Source organism: Spinacia oleracea, chromosome 6 (assembly GCF_020520425.1).
Source record: "Spinacia oleracea cultivar Varoflay chromosome 6, BTI_SOV_V1, whole genome shotgun sequence".
Lineage (NCBI taxonomy): Eukaryota > Viridiplantae > Streptophyta > Magnoliopsida > Caryophyllales > Amaranthaceae > Spinacia > Spinacia oleracea.
Window position 1 is genome coordinate 46,622,828 of NC_079492.1, and position 14,051 is coordinate 46,636,878.

A 14,051-nucleotide genomic window follows, 5' to 3' on the forward strand; every position below is an offset into this window, starting at 1 on the left:
ATTGATTTAAGGAACCTAAGGTCGGTTTGTCCAAGAAATTATCTTTGTTAAGCGTGATGTAACCTTTGTATTTTGTTGTATTTAGCATGTGCGTTGATGAAAGCAATAAAGCAAATAAAGCAACATCACAATACTAAATAAAGTGCGGAATTAGTAAATACAAGACCCCCTAGAAAAGGACTAGGGAGTAGGTCCACATTGCCTAGAAATGGACTAGGCAAGTAAAGATGCGGAATTGAAAGTGCGGAATTGAAATTGCGGTATTGAAATTGCGGCATTGAAAGTGCGATATTGAAATTGCGGTATTGAAAGGTGCAATATTGAAATTGCAATATTGAAAGGTGCATAATTGAAATTTGTACTTGGGCACATGAGATTCGAACGCCAAGCGGCTCATTAAAAATAGGTGCGCCCGACACGAATTCAAAGCCAAAAATCTCAACTTGGGAGAGGTTGCTCAACCCAAATATCCTAGATTTTGCATGTTAAACTTGAACTTGAAAGCTTGAATATTGAAGTTTTGAACTTGAAATAATTGAAATTTGAACTTGAAAGGATCCTAGTTTAGGGAAGTAACCATGAACAACCCTAAACATGGTGAGATCTTGAAATTTGAAAACTTGAACTTGTATATTAAAAAATGGAGTTTGAATCTCAAAAGACTAAACCTTTAAATGTTAAAAGGTGTCATCTTTGATTACCCCATACTTGAAGGTGATTCTAGTCCAAAGAGGTGATTGTAAACAACTTTGGACAACCTTGAATCTTGAAAGTTTGCATTTTGTATTTTGAAAAAGTTTGTATTTTTGGAAAACATGTATGATTGTTGCTAGTGGTGTTTTTAATGATTAAAAAAAAACCAACTTGCTAATAATTTTGAAATCAAAGCAACATAGTTGATTAGAATGGGATTCGGATTTACCTAGTTAGGTTTAGGCAAGAGCTCCCAATTGCTTTTGAATTTAGGAATTTTATATGTATTTTTGAGGAGTTTTTGAGTTGTATTTTGAGGCGTAATGTCAGAATTACGACGTCTCCTCATTATGCTGAAAATGAGGGGTATTTATAGGAAGAATGGGTGCAAGGCGCCAGCACACGCCAGCGCAGCACGCTGGACCAGCGCAGTGCGCTGCTGACGTGGCTTGAATGCCGCCAAAGCAAGGACGCGGGCTCCGTCTTTGTTTCGTCTTGTAGTGTTGTACCTGTTGTACGAATAGTACTAGGTTTGGCGTTTTGTATTTTCTTGGAGGTTAAGGCATCATTAAGCGTCTAAAAACAAGCCTTTCTCGGGTTTTGAATTCCGGTTTTACGGGACGGGGCCCGGCATGCTCGGTTTTGTGGGTCGGCGCCCGAATTTGACTTGCCATATATATGATTTTGAGTGGAAAAGGCCTAATAAAACCAATGGGATGGTCTACTAGATGATTTTGTACTTGGATTTTGAAATTGGATTTTGAAAGTTGTATTTTGTACCGGGAACCGAAAGGGGAACGGTCTCGGGGGTTGGATTTTGGATCTTGAATTTTGGAAGTATTCTTAGCAATTGGGATTTCCGCCTGGAGTTATTCCAATCACCTAGTAAGGATAATGATATCGTCATCATCCCAAAGGGGAGACACAAATTAGGTGTCTACAGAAGCCCCCACTTTGACTGAGCGTTCGGTTAGGAAAGCGCAAGTCAAAGTATTTCGAAAGGGACGGAGAATGACCAAGATGTTCTGCAATCAAGACCACTCTTTGTACGTCGGTACCTGCATAAAACAGGCATTAGAAAAAAGGATAGAGTCTACCTCGGTGCGGTTGGTGATGACTTCGGTTTGTACTTGTACTTTTCCGCCTTCAGTTCAGGACGGAGCTTGGCATCGAAAATTTTGAATCTTGAATTTTTTGAATCTTGAATTTTTGAATTTGAACGCCCGGAGTTGATCCGTTGGGGATGTGCTTTGCTGGGGATAAGAGCTTTTTACTGGCCCTTAGAACTTGAAATGTCGACTGACTTTCCCGGAGCTTGGGTCCGTTGGGAGTTGAACGCCTGAGTCGTTGTATTTTTTGGACTTTGTATTCTTGAAATATGCATCTGTTTGTACTTGGAGATACGGGTGTATACCCGTTTTTTCGATGGATGGCCTGATGCGATGTTTGATGCTTGGTGCGGAAGACCATAGCAGCAAATGACGCGCAATCAGCACGGGAGACCGCGCGCGCGGAAGATTCGCGCATGCAGCGTGAAGCGGTGGGCGCTGGGGCGGCATACGGCGCGGGGCTGCACTATATAAGTGCCCCTTGCCGTGCCATTTTGAGGAGCACTTCTTGCTTTCTTGTTTTCTTTCTCTCTCAAAGGTCGAATTGTACGTCTTCCCTTGGTCTTGTTCTTGCCTTTATCCATGTAAGTATTTCATGTTTTGTTTATGAAATAACTCTAGGATTGCATGTAGTTTTGATTTTATCGTACTTTGAAATGATGCTTGTATGTTTAAGCTTCTTGAATCTTGTAGAAGACTGTTTGATAGCCACTTGAACTTGAACTGTTGGAACTTGTAGTTTTGAATTTTTGAAAGTTTTCTTGAATGTATATTTTTGTATCAACTTCGGCATGGATAGCCTAGGCGTTGATGTAGAACTTGTATACCTGCTTTGGCATGGATAGCCTAGGCGTTGGTGTTTGAACTTGTATACCTGCTTTGGCGTGGGTAGTCTAGGCGTTGGTGTTGAACTTGTACCTTGAACTAGAGGTCCACTGGGGATTTGTCTTGAATTTTTTGACTTTGTTTAGGCTAGTATAGGATAGCCCCCAGTTTAGAATTTTGACACCTTGTACTCCACTTGATTTAGTATGCCTCGTCACACTCGGAGGAAGCTCGCCGAATCGTCGGTGGTTCGAGCTGCTGAGGAGGACGCTTTGGATGATGAAGCGGCTGCAATAAACGCGCCAGACGGGGGTATGGTTCCCTGGGATGCGCCTACTTTTGCTGGTACTGGTTGGAGCCCTTCCGACGTGGTGTTTCGGCCGGAGTGGCACTTGTCTCAGCGGCCTTGCGCTGGCATGGTGAGTCTTGTAATGCGTTTGGAATTTGTATTTTGTATTTGTATAGGTTTGGAGTTAACTCGTTCACCTATAGGCCGATGGAAATCCGTTTCGTACTTTCTGGTCCTTGGTGGAGGTTCAGAGGGATTTTAAAGCTCTTCGTGCTGATGAGGAGGCCATGGAGATTTGGTCGCAGACGGGCCAGGCCGACTTCTGGCGTACCATGGGAGGTACTTCGAGGAGAACGGGGATCAAGCCCCGACTGTGGGCTTTGTTAGAGCGGTGGTGGGATATGACCAACACTTTCCACATGTCATGGGGGGAGATTACCATTACCCCCTTTGAGTTTTCTATGATCACGGGTCTTCCTTTTTCTGAGAGGAACGTGACCTTTGATCCGGAGCTGACGTGGTGCTCTGCCGCTGCCAGGGACTTGCTTGGCCCTGTTGCTGACTTGTCAGACGATGATGCCCACACTTCCGTGACGGTGATCGTGGAGGCTATCTGCGGTGTGGGTGTATCCGCGGAGCATAGGGTTAGGCTCTTTCTCCTAGCCTTGGTGAGCAGAGTGATGGTCCTGAGTAGGAACAGTCGGGTGCACATCAGGTTCTTGTCCGTTCTGCGGGACTTGAGAGCTGTTTCGAGCTATAACTGGGGTGGCTTGGCATATAGCCACCTCTTGTACGAAATGAAGCGGGCTTCCCGGACTACGCTGGGGAGTGACCCGAGCATGGCTGCTCTGTGGAGTGCGCTGGAGGTATTTAAGACTCTTTGTACCTTGTACTTTGTACTTGTATGCTTGTATTTGAACTTGAATGATGTTTTGCTTGCTTCTTGAAATATTTGGATATATGAGCACTTTTCGACTTTGGCGCCAGATCGTATTAGAGATGTGGCTTACCCGAATGCTACCTCTTGGATAGGAGCGGTGCGCAAGAGTGTGCCTCTGGCGGCCTCTCGCAAAGCTTGGAGAGTCCTTCCTGCTGACGAGGTAATATTCTTGTACTGTTGTGCCCTCTTTGTATTTGTATTGTTGTCTGAGTTGTCTGCTTTGCAGGTGGTATGGCGTCCTTTTGCCAACGCGCTTATACCTGCCTCGGCTGCTCGTGCCCATTTCCTGTCTGGGCGGCGGGTTTTTCTTCCAGGGGTGTACCGCCACATGTGGTACCTAGGGGAGAGAGTGTCCCCTCAGCACAATTCGGGGGAGAGACTTATCTCCAAGGACCCACCGGGGTCCAGGCTGGCGTTGGATGAAGAGCTGGCCCGATCTATGTGGAGGCTAGGGGCGATGCTGTTTGCTGCTCTTGGAGGGATTTTGTACACGGGAAGGGGAGCTATGACGACTTCCTGAGGAGGCTGGCTCCACCAGTACGCTTCGTACTGCCGGTGAGCTTTGAACCTTGTATCTTTTATTCTTGTATTCTTGCATTCTGGTATTGATTGGATGATTGTATGATTGTATGATTGTATGATTGTATATAGGAGGAGGAGGTTGATCTTGAGGACATTCCCCATGCTGACAGGATCCTCAGCTATGAGAACTCGGACGGGGAAGAGGTGTTGGAGACCATCCCTTTTGCTTCTCCTCCGCGCCGGAAATCATATGATGCTGTACCTGAGCATTATGCCGCTGTAAGTACTGTTGTATTTTCTTGAAACTGTTTGTAATCTTTTATTGGGAAATTGATCTTGGATTTTGTATGCAGGCGCCTCGGGCGAGAGTGCGTCGTTGGATGCTCTTGCTTGATTCTTGCAAGAGGCATTGTGCCAAGCTGACCCGGAAGATTTTTGGCCGGAACAGAGAGGTGCCTTTCTTGATCTTGAAATTTGTATTCTGGAAATCCGGACTTGGATGTTGATTCTTCAAATTGTATTTTGTATAGGAGCGCCTTCGAGACCGTAGAGGATCTGTTGACAGAGAACCCTAGGCGGAGACGTCCTTGAGGCAGGAGGGGCCGAGCTTGGATCTGGGACAGGGGTCCGGTGCTGGTGCTCATCAGAGGCATTCTGATGCTGAGCGGGGAGCTTCCCCTTTTGTGCATGTTGATCCCACCAGGCATTCGTTTGGAGGTGCAGGCAGTTCACGGCCCTTTGTTTCTTCCTCTGGTTACTATTTCGGGGGGAGTGGTCCTCAGCCTTGGGGTGCAGATTCCTGGACTTACTATGCAAAGATGGAGAGGATGCGCCAGGCTCAGATCTTTGGGTCGTACCAGTATATGCCGATGCCGCCGCCGTATCAGTATTCCTCTCCTCAGCAGGGAGTTCATCCCTCCACTGGCACACTTCGTATTTCAGAGCAGGATCCTAGTACCCTTGGGACAGAGCTGGATCGGGATCTGGAGCGCCTCAGGAGGCGGAACAGTGACAAGGCGCCTGTGGTTGATGTCACTGTTGATGACGACTCGAACAGACCCTGCATGGTAGCGAGTTCCAGCTTGCCTGGGTTGATTTTGTATAGGCTGGATTGTCTTTGTATGGATTTGAAACTTTAATTTTTGTATGGTTGTATGGCTTTGAACTTGAATTGGTTTGCAAAATTTGAAGATTGGTTTTTGTATGCTTGAATGTTTAGAATTGTATGCGTTGTGTGTGTTGGGTTATGATACATATGAAAAATATAAATCATGCGGAAAAACCTAGATGTCTGGATACATATTAATTGCACATAATCATATAACATAATTTAGATGCATACACTTTGTAGCGTGCCTTCACTAGCTGCGCCCGAACCGAACAAGAACAAGTCTTTAGGACTCCAAGTGTCGTCCCTCCGTAGATAGTCCACAGCACGTCCGGATCCGCCTTAAGCTTGAGCAACTAGAATCGCCCTTAAGGTTCTTAGAATTTTTGGCTATTAGGGTGCAAGTGTTTGGCTGATTTTTGCTTAAAAATCTTACCTTTGAATACTTGAATTCTGGTGTGTAAATTTGTGAACCTAGGCACATATTTATAGAGTCATGGAAAAGGATTTAGAATCCTATTAGAATACTAATTAGTTTAATTAGAATCATGTTAGGACTCTATTAAATAAATTCTATCTACTAGGATTAGGATTTAATCATAGAACGAATTCTAATAGCTTTAGGATTTGTATTGCACACAACTGCACACGAGCACGAGCACGAGCACAGCCCGCGCAAGCCTCGCGGCCCACGCGACCTGCACTTGCTCGCAGCCCATGTCTGTCGTAGCCTACGACGTTCCGCGTGCGCCATGCCTTGCTGGGCCTGGCCTTGCGCTGGGCCTGGCGAGGCTTTGGCGTGTGTGTTGATGCGTATGGCTTGCTGGGCGAGGGCCTGGCTTCGTGCTGGGCCTTCGTCTAGCAAGTCTCGTCCGATGCTAATTCGTACGATACGCTTCCGATTAAAAACCCGATTCCGGAATTAATTTCGGTTTCGAACAAATATTTAATATTTCCGTTTCCGGAATTATTTTCCGATTCCGATAATATTTCCGTTCTGACAATATTTCCGTTTCCGGTAATATTTCCGATTCCGACAATATTTCCATTTCCGATATTATTTTCCGATACGTACCATGTTTCCGTTTCCGGCAACATCTACGACTTGGATAATATTTATATTTCCGATACGATCCACATTTCCGTTTCCGGCAATATCATCGTTTCCAGAGTATTCATTTACTTGCCTTTGACGATCTCAGGTCCCACTGAAACCAAGATCCGTCGATTCCGAATATCCATAGATGGAGTATTTAGTGCCATTAAATACTTGATCCGTTTACGTATTATTTGTGTGACCCTACGGGTTCAGTCAATAGTAAGCTGTGGATTAATATCATTAATTCCACTTGAACTGAAGCGGCCTCTAGCTAGGCATTCAGCTCACTTGATCTCACTGAATTATTAACTTGTTAATTAATACTGAACCGCATTTATTAGACTTTAACATTAAATGCATACTTGGACCAAGGGCATTATTTCCTTCAGTCTCCCACTTGTCCTTAGGGACAAGTGTGCATTTCCTAATTCCTTTGTCGCTCGATGCTTGCTCTTTAACATAAGGTAAGAGTTGTCATCCTTATTATGTCCAGAGGTGTTTCTTGGTTTCAAAGTTCAACTGATCAAATAAACAGATAATCATAGCCTATGATCCATCTGAGCACGGTCATGCATTTTACAGTTTCTAGCTCTCCGAGTGGCCTTGTACAACTTTCAGCATCTCATCCTGATTTATGGGAGGACAATCCCAATCTTGCGATCTTGAGATTAGACTTCGTTTGATAGGTGATTACCTGAGCGTTGCCTTTATAGCCTCCTTTTACGGTGCGACGGTTGACAAAGTCAAAGTAAGCAGTTCTCAAACAAGTCATCTCAAATCACTCAGGTATTGAGGATTAGTGTCTAATAATTTTAATGAAATTTACTTATGACAGATTTTCATCTCTTACAGTAAAGTTTCATAGGTCTGTCCGATACTAGTCTTCCCAAAGTAAGTATCTATGCAAATGATTACGACATTCCCATGTTCACATAGTTCAAGAAACATAACTACTAGTCATCTTGCATTCTAGTTGTCTAACGTTTTCTATGCGTCCATCTTTATAGAAAACTCCGACCAGGGACCATTTTCAACTTTTGACATTCAAGTTCACTTGATAGACATTTCTTAGTCACAGGACTGGTCCTGACAGTCTATCTTGAATATATTGTCAAATTGAAGGGACTCATCATTTAATACTAAACCAAGATTAAATGGAATATGAAAATACATTTCATATATGATAAATGTTCAACCCCAATGTTTTACAACCATGGGCCTCTAACCCATCTTTAAAACAATTAATGGAATTCAAAGCTAGGCTTGATTTCCAGTGCCACATTGTGAGTGTTGTTTCTCACTTGTTGCATAGGTTTAGTTATCATGCTTTGCCAATCTTAATATCCTTTTCATCGAATGTTCTTCGAGATAGATGATAAGATCTTTTGAGTATGTTTATTTTGTGATCTAGTCTTTTCTTGCTTCAAGAGTGGTTCTATGCATTTTTCAATGAAGAACCATCAAGCCAGCAGACATGTGATCTACCAAAGTTCAATGAAGAACTCTTTAACATAAACAACTCTGTTTCATTGCTTCTTAGGCAATAATTACTTTTACATCAACCGTATAGGTTGCTAGTGAGGCTTTGTTTGGTTTTTCTTATCCAAGCAGTTCACAGATATGTGGAAGACTTTCCACTGTATCTTAGAACATAGAAATTAATATTTTAATTTCCCACGCAACAAGTCATGGCCTCCTATCCATGTTGCCATTTCAAAACACGATGCTTTATAGCTCGTTATTGCCAATGGTTAACTCCAAAGGGATCTTTCTTGATCCTTTGCCAGTGTTTATGCGTGTAGCATCAATATTTAGCATATCTTTATTTCCTTGAGTCAAGAACTAATCCTATGTACCTTTTCAAGTACCATAAGTTTTTCTTGATCTCAATCTAGTTGATCTTCACTTCGATCAATAGAGATTGGTATATGTTCGTCATGCCTAAAGTCATACGATATGTTTTTGGCGATCCTCATATTATATCATACATGATAAATTCTTTTGCAGAATAATTCCCAATTGAATTCTATTCATCTAGTTTCAGTAGATACTAAGTCCAGCTAAATTCTTTGACATATAATATAGGTTAAGAATCTTAGTAGATTCTTTGATGTTTAACTTAGTAAATGCTTATACATAGTTCAAACATTCTTTACTTAGATTTATTCACATGGGTCGAATATCTCCAATGGAGTCTTTCGTGTTTGATTTAGTAAATGCCATTACTTAATCTAAAACAATATTATAAGATCTTTGTATGTAGATCTTAATACCCAGTATGTACTAAGTTTCGCCATGGTCCATCATTGATGAATAATTTCAAATCTAAGTCATTAGCATTTGAATGTTAATTCACAATAGAGAGATATGTATGTGATACACGTAGGACCAATTAAGTTTTATGTACTCCCACTAAACTTCTTATATATCTATAAGAATCATGTACATTTTATGAAACTAAAATACTTATTAGCTTCACTAAAATACAGTTCTAATTCCCAATTGCTTACTTAAATCTGTACTTAGATTTTATAAGCTAGCTTTCCTTTTTAAGCATTTATTTGGATCCACAAATCCTATGACATACTATGTACATAGTTTCTTCCAACATTTGATTGAGGAATACGTTTTGTCATCCAATTTCCATATGTACCAATATGCAATCATTGCTTGATTTATAGACTTGAGCATTAGGATTTTGCATGAGGTTTCAACACAATCCATACCATGAATTTGCGTGTAACCTTTAGCAACTAATCTAGCTTTGTGTGTGAACACAATTCCATGTTTGATGGTTTTTATCCTTAAAACCAACTTGCAACCAATAGGTGTGAGACTATTCTTGCAAATCAACAAAATTTCAATTTTGTCATCAAAACATTGGTTATGTTTTATGTCCTTTAACCATCTAAAACATTTGAGTCTATATATGGCCTTTAACCATTTTAGGGAATCTGGGTTTCGTCATAGCTTTCTTACAGGTCACAAACTCATTAATCTACATGATAATAGTTTGACTGCAAGTTGTAGGTTTCTTCACTATCTAATAGAAGAATCGCATAGCTTCAGTGACCTGAACTCCATGTTTCTTCACTATCTAATAGAAGAATCTCATAGTTTCAGTGACTTGAACTCTATTCCTCTTTGGGTATAGAACATCAAACAATAGAATATCAATAGCCACTTGAAAGTCCTTTGAATATTCCGTTTTCCTTGAAGCACTTGTAAAGTCTTCTAAGAGATGTCTATTCTTTAAAGCCACTTCTAAAGTCCTTAAAGAATAAGTTCGGATTTTCTGAAGCACTTCGAAAAGCCTCCGGAATGTCCGTTTATGTTTGTTGTTCGCCTCGAAGACTTTCGAGGTCTATTTTCACCCACTTGTCATTTTGGAAACGAATCTCCAAAAGGACATTTATTCGAGCAAACAAACATTCACTACAAAAAAAGGTACATATTGAGATGGAACAATTGTGACGGTCTAACAAAGAGTCGCATAGAGGGGTGGGGCGCGAATATGAATTTGTAAATTGCGACGCTTTATAGAGTCGCAAAATATTTCGACGTTTTAAAGCGTCGCTATTTACAAATAAAGACACGTGGAACACATGTGTTTCCGAGGACGCAAACCAAATTAATTTTGGGAAAAAAAATCCCGCCTAACTCTCTCTATTTTTTTGGCAGAATGCCGCCTAACTCTAACTCCACCACCCACGTTTTTCTCAACCTCCCACCGACGTCCTTGCTGCGCTGCGAAACCTAACCACCCTCGTCAAATTTCCCGACGAATTCGTATTCTCTCCTCCTCACTTTCAGCACCATTAACGACTTCCTTGAATTTCGTCTTCAACCTTTACGTTAGCACAATTAAAGCTCTCAGTATAAGCTATCTCAGCGAATTTAAAGAAACCATAACTCGACAATTATGGGGTGTCGCGAATTTTCTCGCTCCTCCTCCTAATACGGGTTGTTCTGCTTCTTCACAATCGCATGATCAATGAGTTTTCCCTGTGTTAAATCGGTCGAAATCGACTGATTCTTCGGTTTCGGGTAACGAAGATGATGACGAAGAATCGTCGGTCAATGCTCCTATTTCAAACACAGATAGAAATTATTCAGAATTCGGAAATAAACGAAGTGTTATAGAGAATTGTGAATCGTCTTCGAGTTTGCATCGGTTGGGATTGCAGAAGGTTGAGGAGGAGGATGATGATTAGGTTAACGAAGCTGTTGGATTAACTGATGAGGTTTTGACATTTTCTGGGAATATTGCACATGATCCTGAGACTTGGTTAGATTTTCCTGTCGAAGATGATGAAGATTGTGAAGGTAAACTTTGCTTCGCCTTTTGTTAGTTCGTAATAATTGGAGATTTTAAATTTGTTTTGCATTGGTGTAGTTGCAAGGGCATAGTTTAATACGTAGTATGAGATTTGGTCATAGTTTGTCTATAAACTATTGCATTTGTTTGGTTTTGGAAACATTCTATAGGCCATTGGAATTGAAATGTTTGATTTATTGTAAAATTGGCACCACGGATTGAAGACTGCCGTTTTTGGTTTAAGTTAAAGTATACATTTTGAAGATGAGTATTGACAGGAACTACCATTTTAGAGTATAGTTTATATGGAAAACATTAATTATGGTATAATTGTCATTGAGGAGGAGCGTCTTTCGTACTTGTTCTGAAATTTTGTTAAGAAATTGTGATGCTAGACTGTACTGTGTCCTAGTGAAGGTTTATGAGTGAAACAAGCTATCGCCAAGTAAATGTGAAACGATCTCGCATTCAATTTCATGTACGTTTCTGTTTAAGTGGAGATTGGGGGTGTATTTGGTGTTGTTTCTTGGGCTAATTGCCGTTAAATGTTTTACCATTTCTTTAGGATAGATTCAATAGTGACTTCTACTGCCTTAGGTTATCATTGATGAGTGGAATATTGGAGTTATTATACTCGTATGGACAATGCTAATGTTTTGTGCCATGGGCTGTGGATGTACGCATCTTCTTTGAGCTAATTGCTGTATTCGGTTAAAATGTGTATGTTTTGTGTTATTCCTTATCACTTATCCTAACACTTATAAAGCCTCATACTTTGATTACTATTCACACAATAGTGAATTATCTGAATTGCCCCCAATTTCCTTCATGTTTGATTTTTTGTCTTTTCCTTAATAATAGTGTACTTACGTTGTTACCCTTGGCCTTATCGATTCTGCCACCTTTTTTCTCTGAGATATCCTCACCACTCACCAGTATCTCATTTCTTCCATTTTCGAACAAACCAAGCTCTCATCTCTCCTCCATACCCTAACTTTTTTTACTCTCATTTTCAATGCCGTGCTTGGTACTATCTTTCTCGCGCTCTCTGTTTCCGTTTAGCTAAGCTCAGTATTCCAGATGAATTTGCTTTTCTTTTCTGGGTAATCTGTGGTTTAATTGGAAAATTTTCCCTTCAAATTACCGTATCCGAGTTTGTGGAAACCCTAACAAAACTATTTTTTTTACCTAAAAGTCAAATCTTTCATAAACTCGCCATTAATTCGGGTTTTTGTAGTGTTAACAACATCAGTTTGAAGCTTAGAAGTAGAAGATATGGCAAGATTAGAAGTCAATTGGAAAAATCAGAGGAGAGAGCGGAAGATAAGAAGGAACAACAAGTTAAAGGGCATTACCCATTTCATGAAATTGAACCCAAATGACATACATTTTGGAAGGTAATAAAAATTTTCGAACCCGATCCAGATGATGTAGATACTTCTAAACCTAAGTTCTGTGGTCTAAACATATTTTCTTATCCCAGGTTTTGCCCTTTACTTTCTCTTTTTTGTTTGATTTGTTTTTTAGAATGTTAAGTAATATTTCATATTTTGGGATTATTTATATAAATGCTTTTGGTAACTACTATTATCAGGCATAATGTATACTGTTCTAATTGATTGTTTGGAGTTTGTAATTGAAAATTTGAACTGTTATTTGAAATGGCTCACTTTGCATTTTGATTATTTCACTGTATTGTTTCATATTTGATGTTTTTTATTTGAAATGGGGGTTAGAAGACACCTTTACAATAATGATTCACTTTTTTAAGAGTGTGGAAAGAAATTAGAAATTTAGAATGATTGATGCTGATGATATTCCTTGGTGCAATTGTTTTAATCAATTTTTCTATTTTTTGTAATTTTGATTTTTATAAATGAATGTTCAATTCTGTTTTAATGGAAAATTTGATGCATTCTTTGACATGTTTGTTATTGGGATGTTTAAGTTTAAATTTAGTGATTAGTGATGTAAAACCCACTTTTAACGTACGTACTCCTGTGCTTGAGGAATGTAATTATTTAAGGATTAAATGATGTTATATTATCAAACTAACTACGAACATTGGTGGTGGCTCATCAATGGTTGTTTACCCATTGTGATTTTTCAAAATAGAAGTTGTTGATTTCTTGCTCCAATAGTATTTGGCTGATTTGTTACTACTATCTAGCTCAATTGTACAAATTTTGTGTGAGGAAAAGAATCAAGACTAATCATAAACAATAATATGGCGGAACATATTTGATCTACAAACCCTTCGATGTTTTCTTTTAGTTGGTTTATTTTGATGGATTGTTGGTTCCAGTATCTTTCCTGATTCCCTCGTATCACATTCAAAAAAGTTAATTTTGTCTCCAAATGCTTTCAGTTAACATCAATTTCGTTCTATTGTTTGCTTTAATTGGTGTTATTTAGTGCCTATATTTTGATTACCAGTATTCATCAAATCATTAAAAAGTATATTCTTTGTCTTTTGTTTCTATTTATGTGCAGCACCAAAGAGCATTGACAAGCGAACCCGGATTTGGGATGATACCAACAAGTTCTCTAAGGTCGATCTGATCATTAACCAAGCACCCGGTGCACCCTTACCCTCGGGTATACCCACTTACTCCGTAGGGATTGTGAATGTGTGCGCATCTGGTTGTGCTATCTCTCAGATTCATCTCTGCTATGGGTGGTTCAGCTCTGCCTTCCCCATCGGCCCAATGATCTTCAAGCGCATCCGTTTCAATGATTGCGTGATCAATGCTGGCAGAACCCTCCACAGTGGCCAGTCTTTTAAATTTCAGTATGCTAATATCTGCAGTTACCCGCTTTCTATTTCATCAATGAGTTGCTTATTGATAATTAGATACTACTATACTATTAGTCATTTACTTGCATATTTTGAGTGACTTATAAAGTGATAATGCGGAATGGGAATAGTTAATAAAGTAGTCAAGTTAGAGCTTTGTGAGTCGTAGATTTTCATAATGTCTCAATTGATCTTTGTTTAAAATGTGTACTTTCAGATATGAAATGCTTCCGTAGCAATGCCAATGAAATTGGTTTCATCAAGGTATTTCCTTTTATTATTAATATTTGATGAATCAATTGGACTTAGTGTTGTCTAATTTACTCTATATGTTTGAAATCCACGAATTAT

The 14,051-nt window shown here is 40.0% G+C and overlaps 1 protein-coding gene across 1 annotated transcript; it reads left to right on the top strand.

Annotated features, from left to right (window-relative positions):
* The first annotated feature begins 2,941 nt into the window (after positions 1–2,941).
* LOC130463118 (TPD1 protein homolog 1-like) lies at positions 2,942–13,800 on the top strand. Its single transcript, XM_056832161.1, has 4 exons — positions 2,942–2,972; positions 3,093–3,148; positions 10,800–10,911; positions 13,397–13,800. The coding sequence occupies exons 1-4, from the start codon at positions 2,942–2,944 to the stop codon at positions 13,798–13,800; spliced, it is 603 nt and encodes a 200-aa protein (XP_056688139.1).
* The last annotated feature ends 251 nt before the right edge of the window (positions 13,801–14,051 follow it).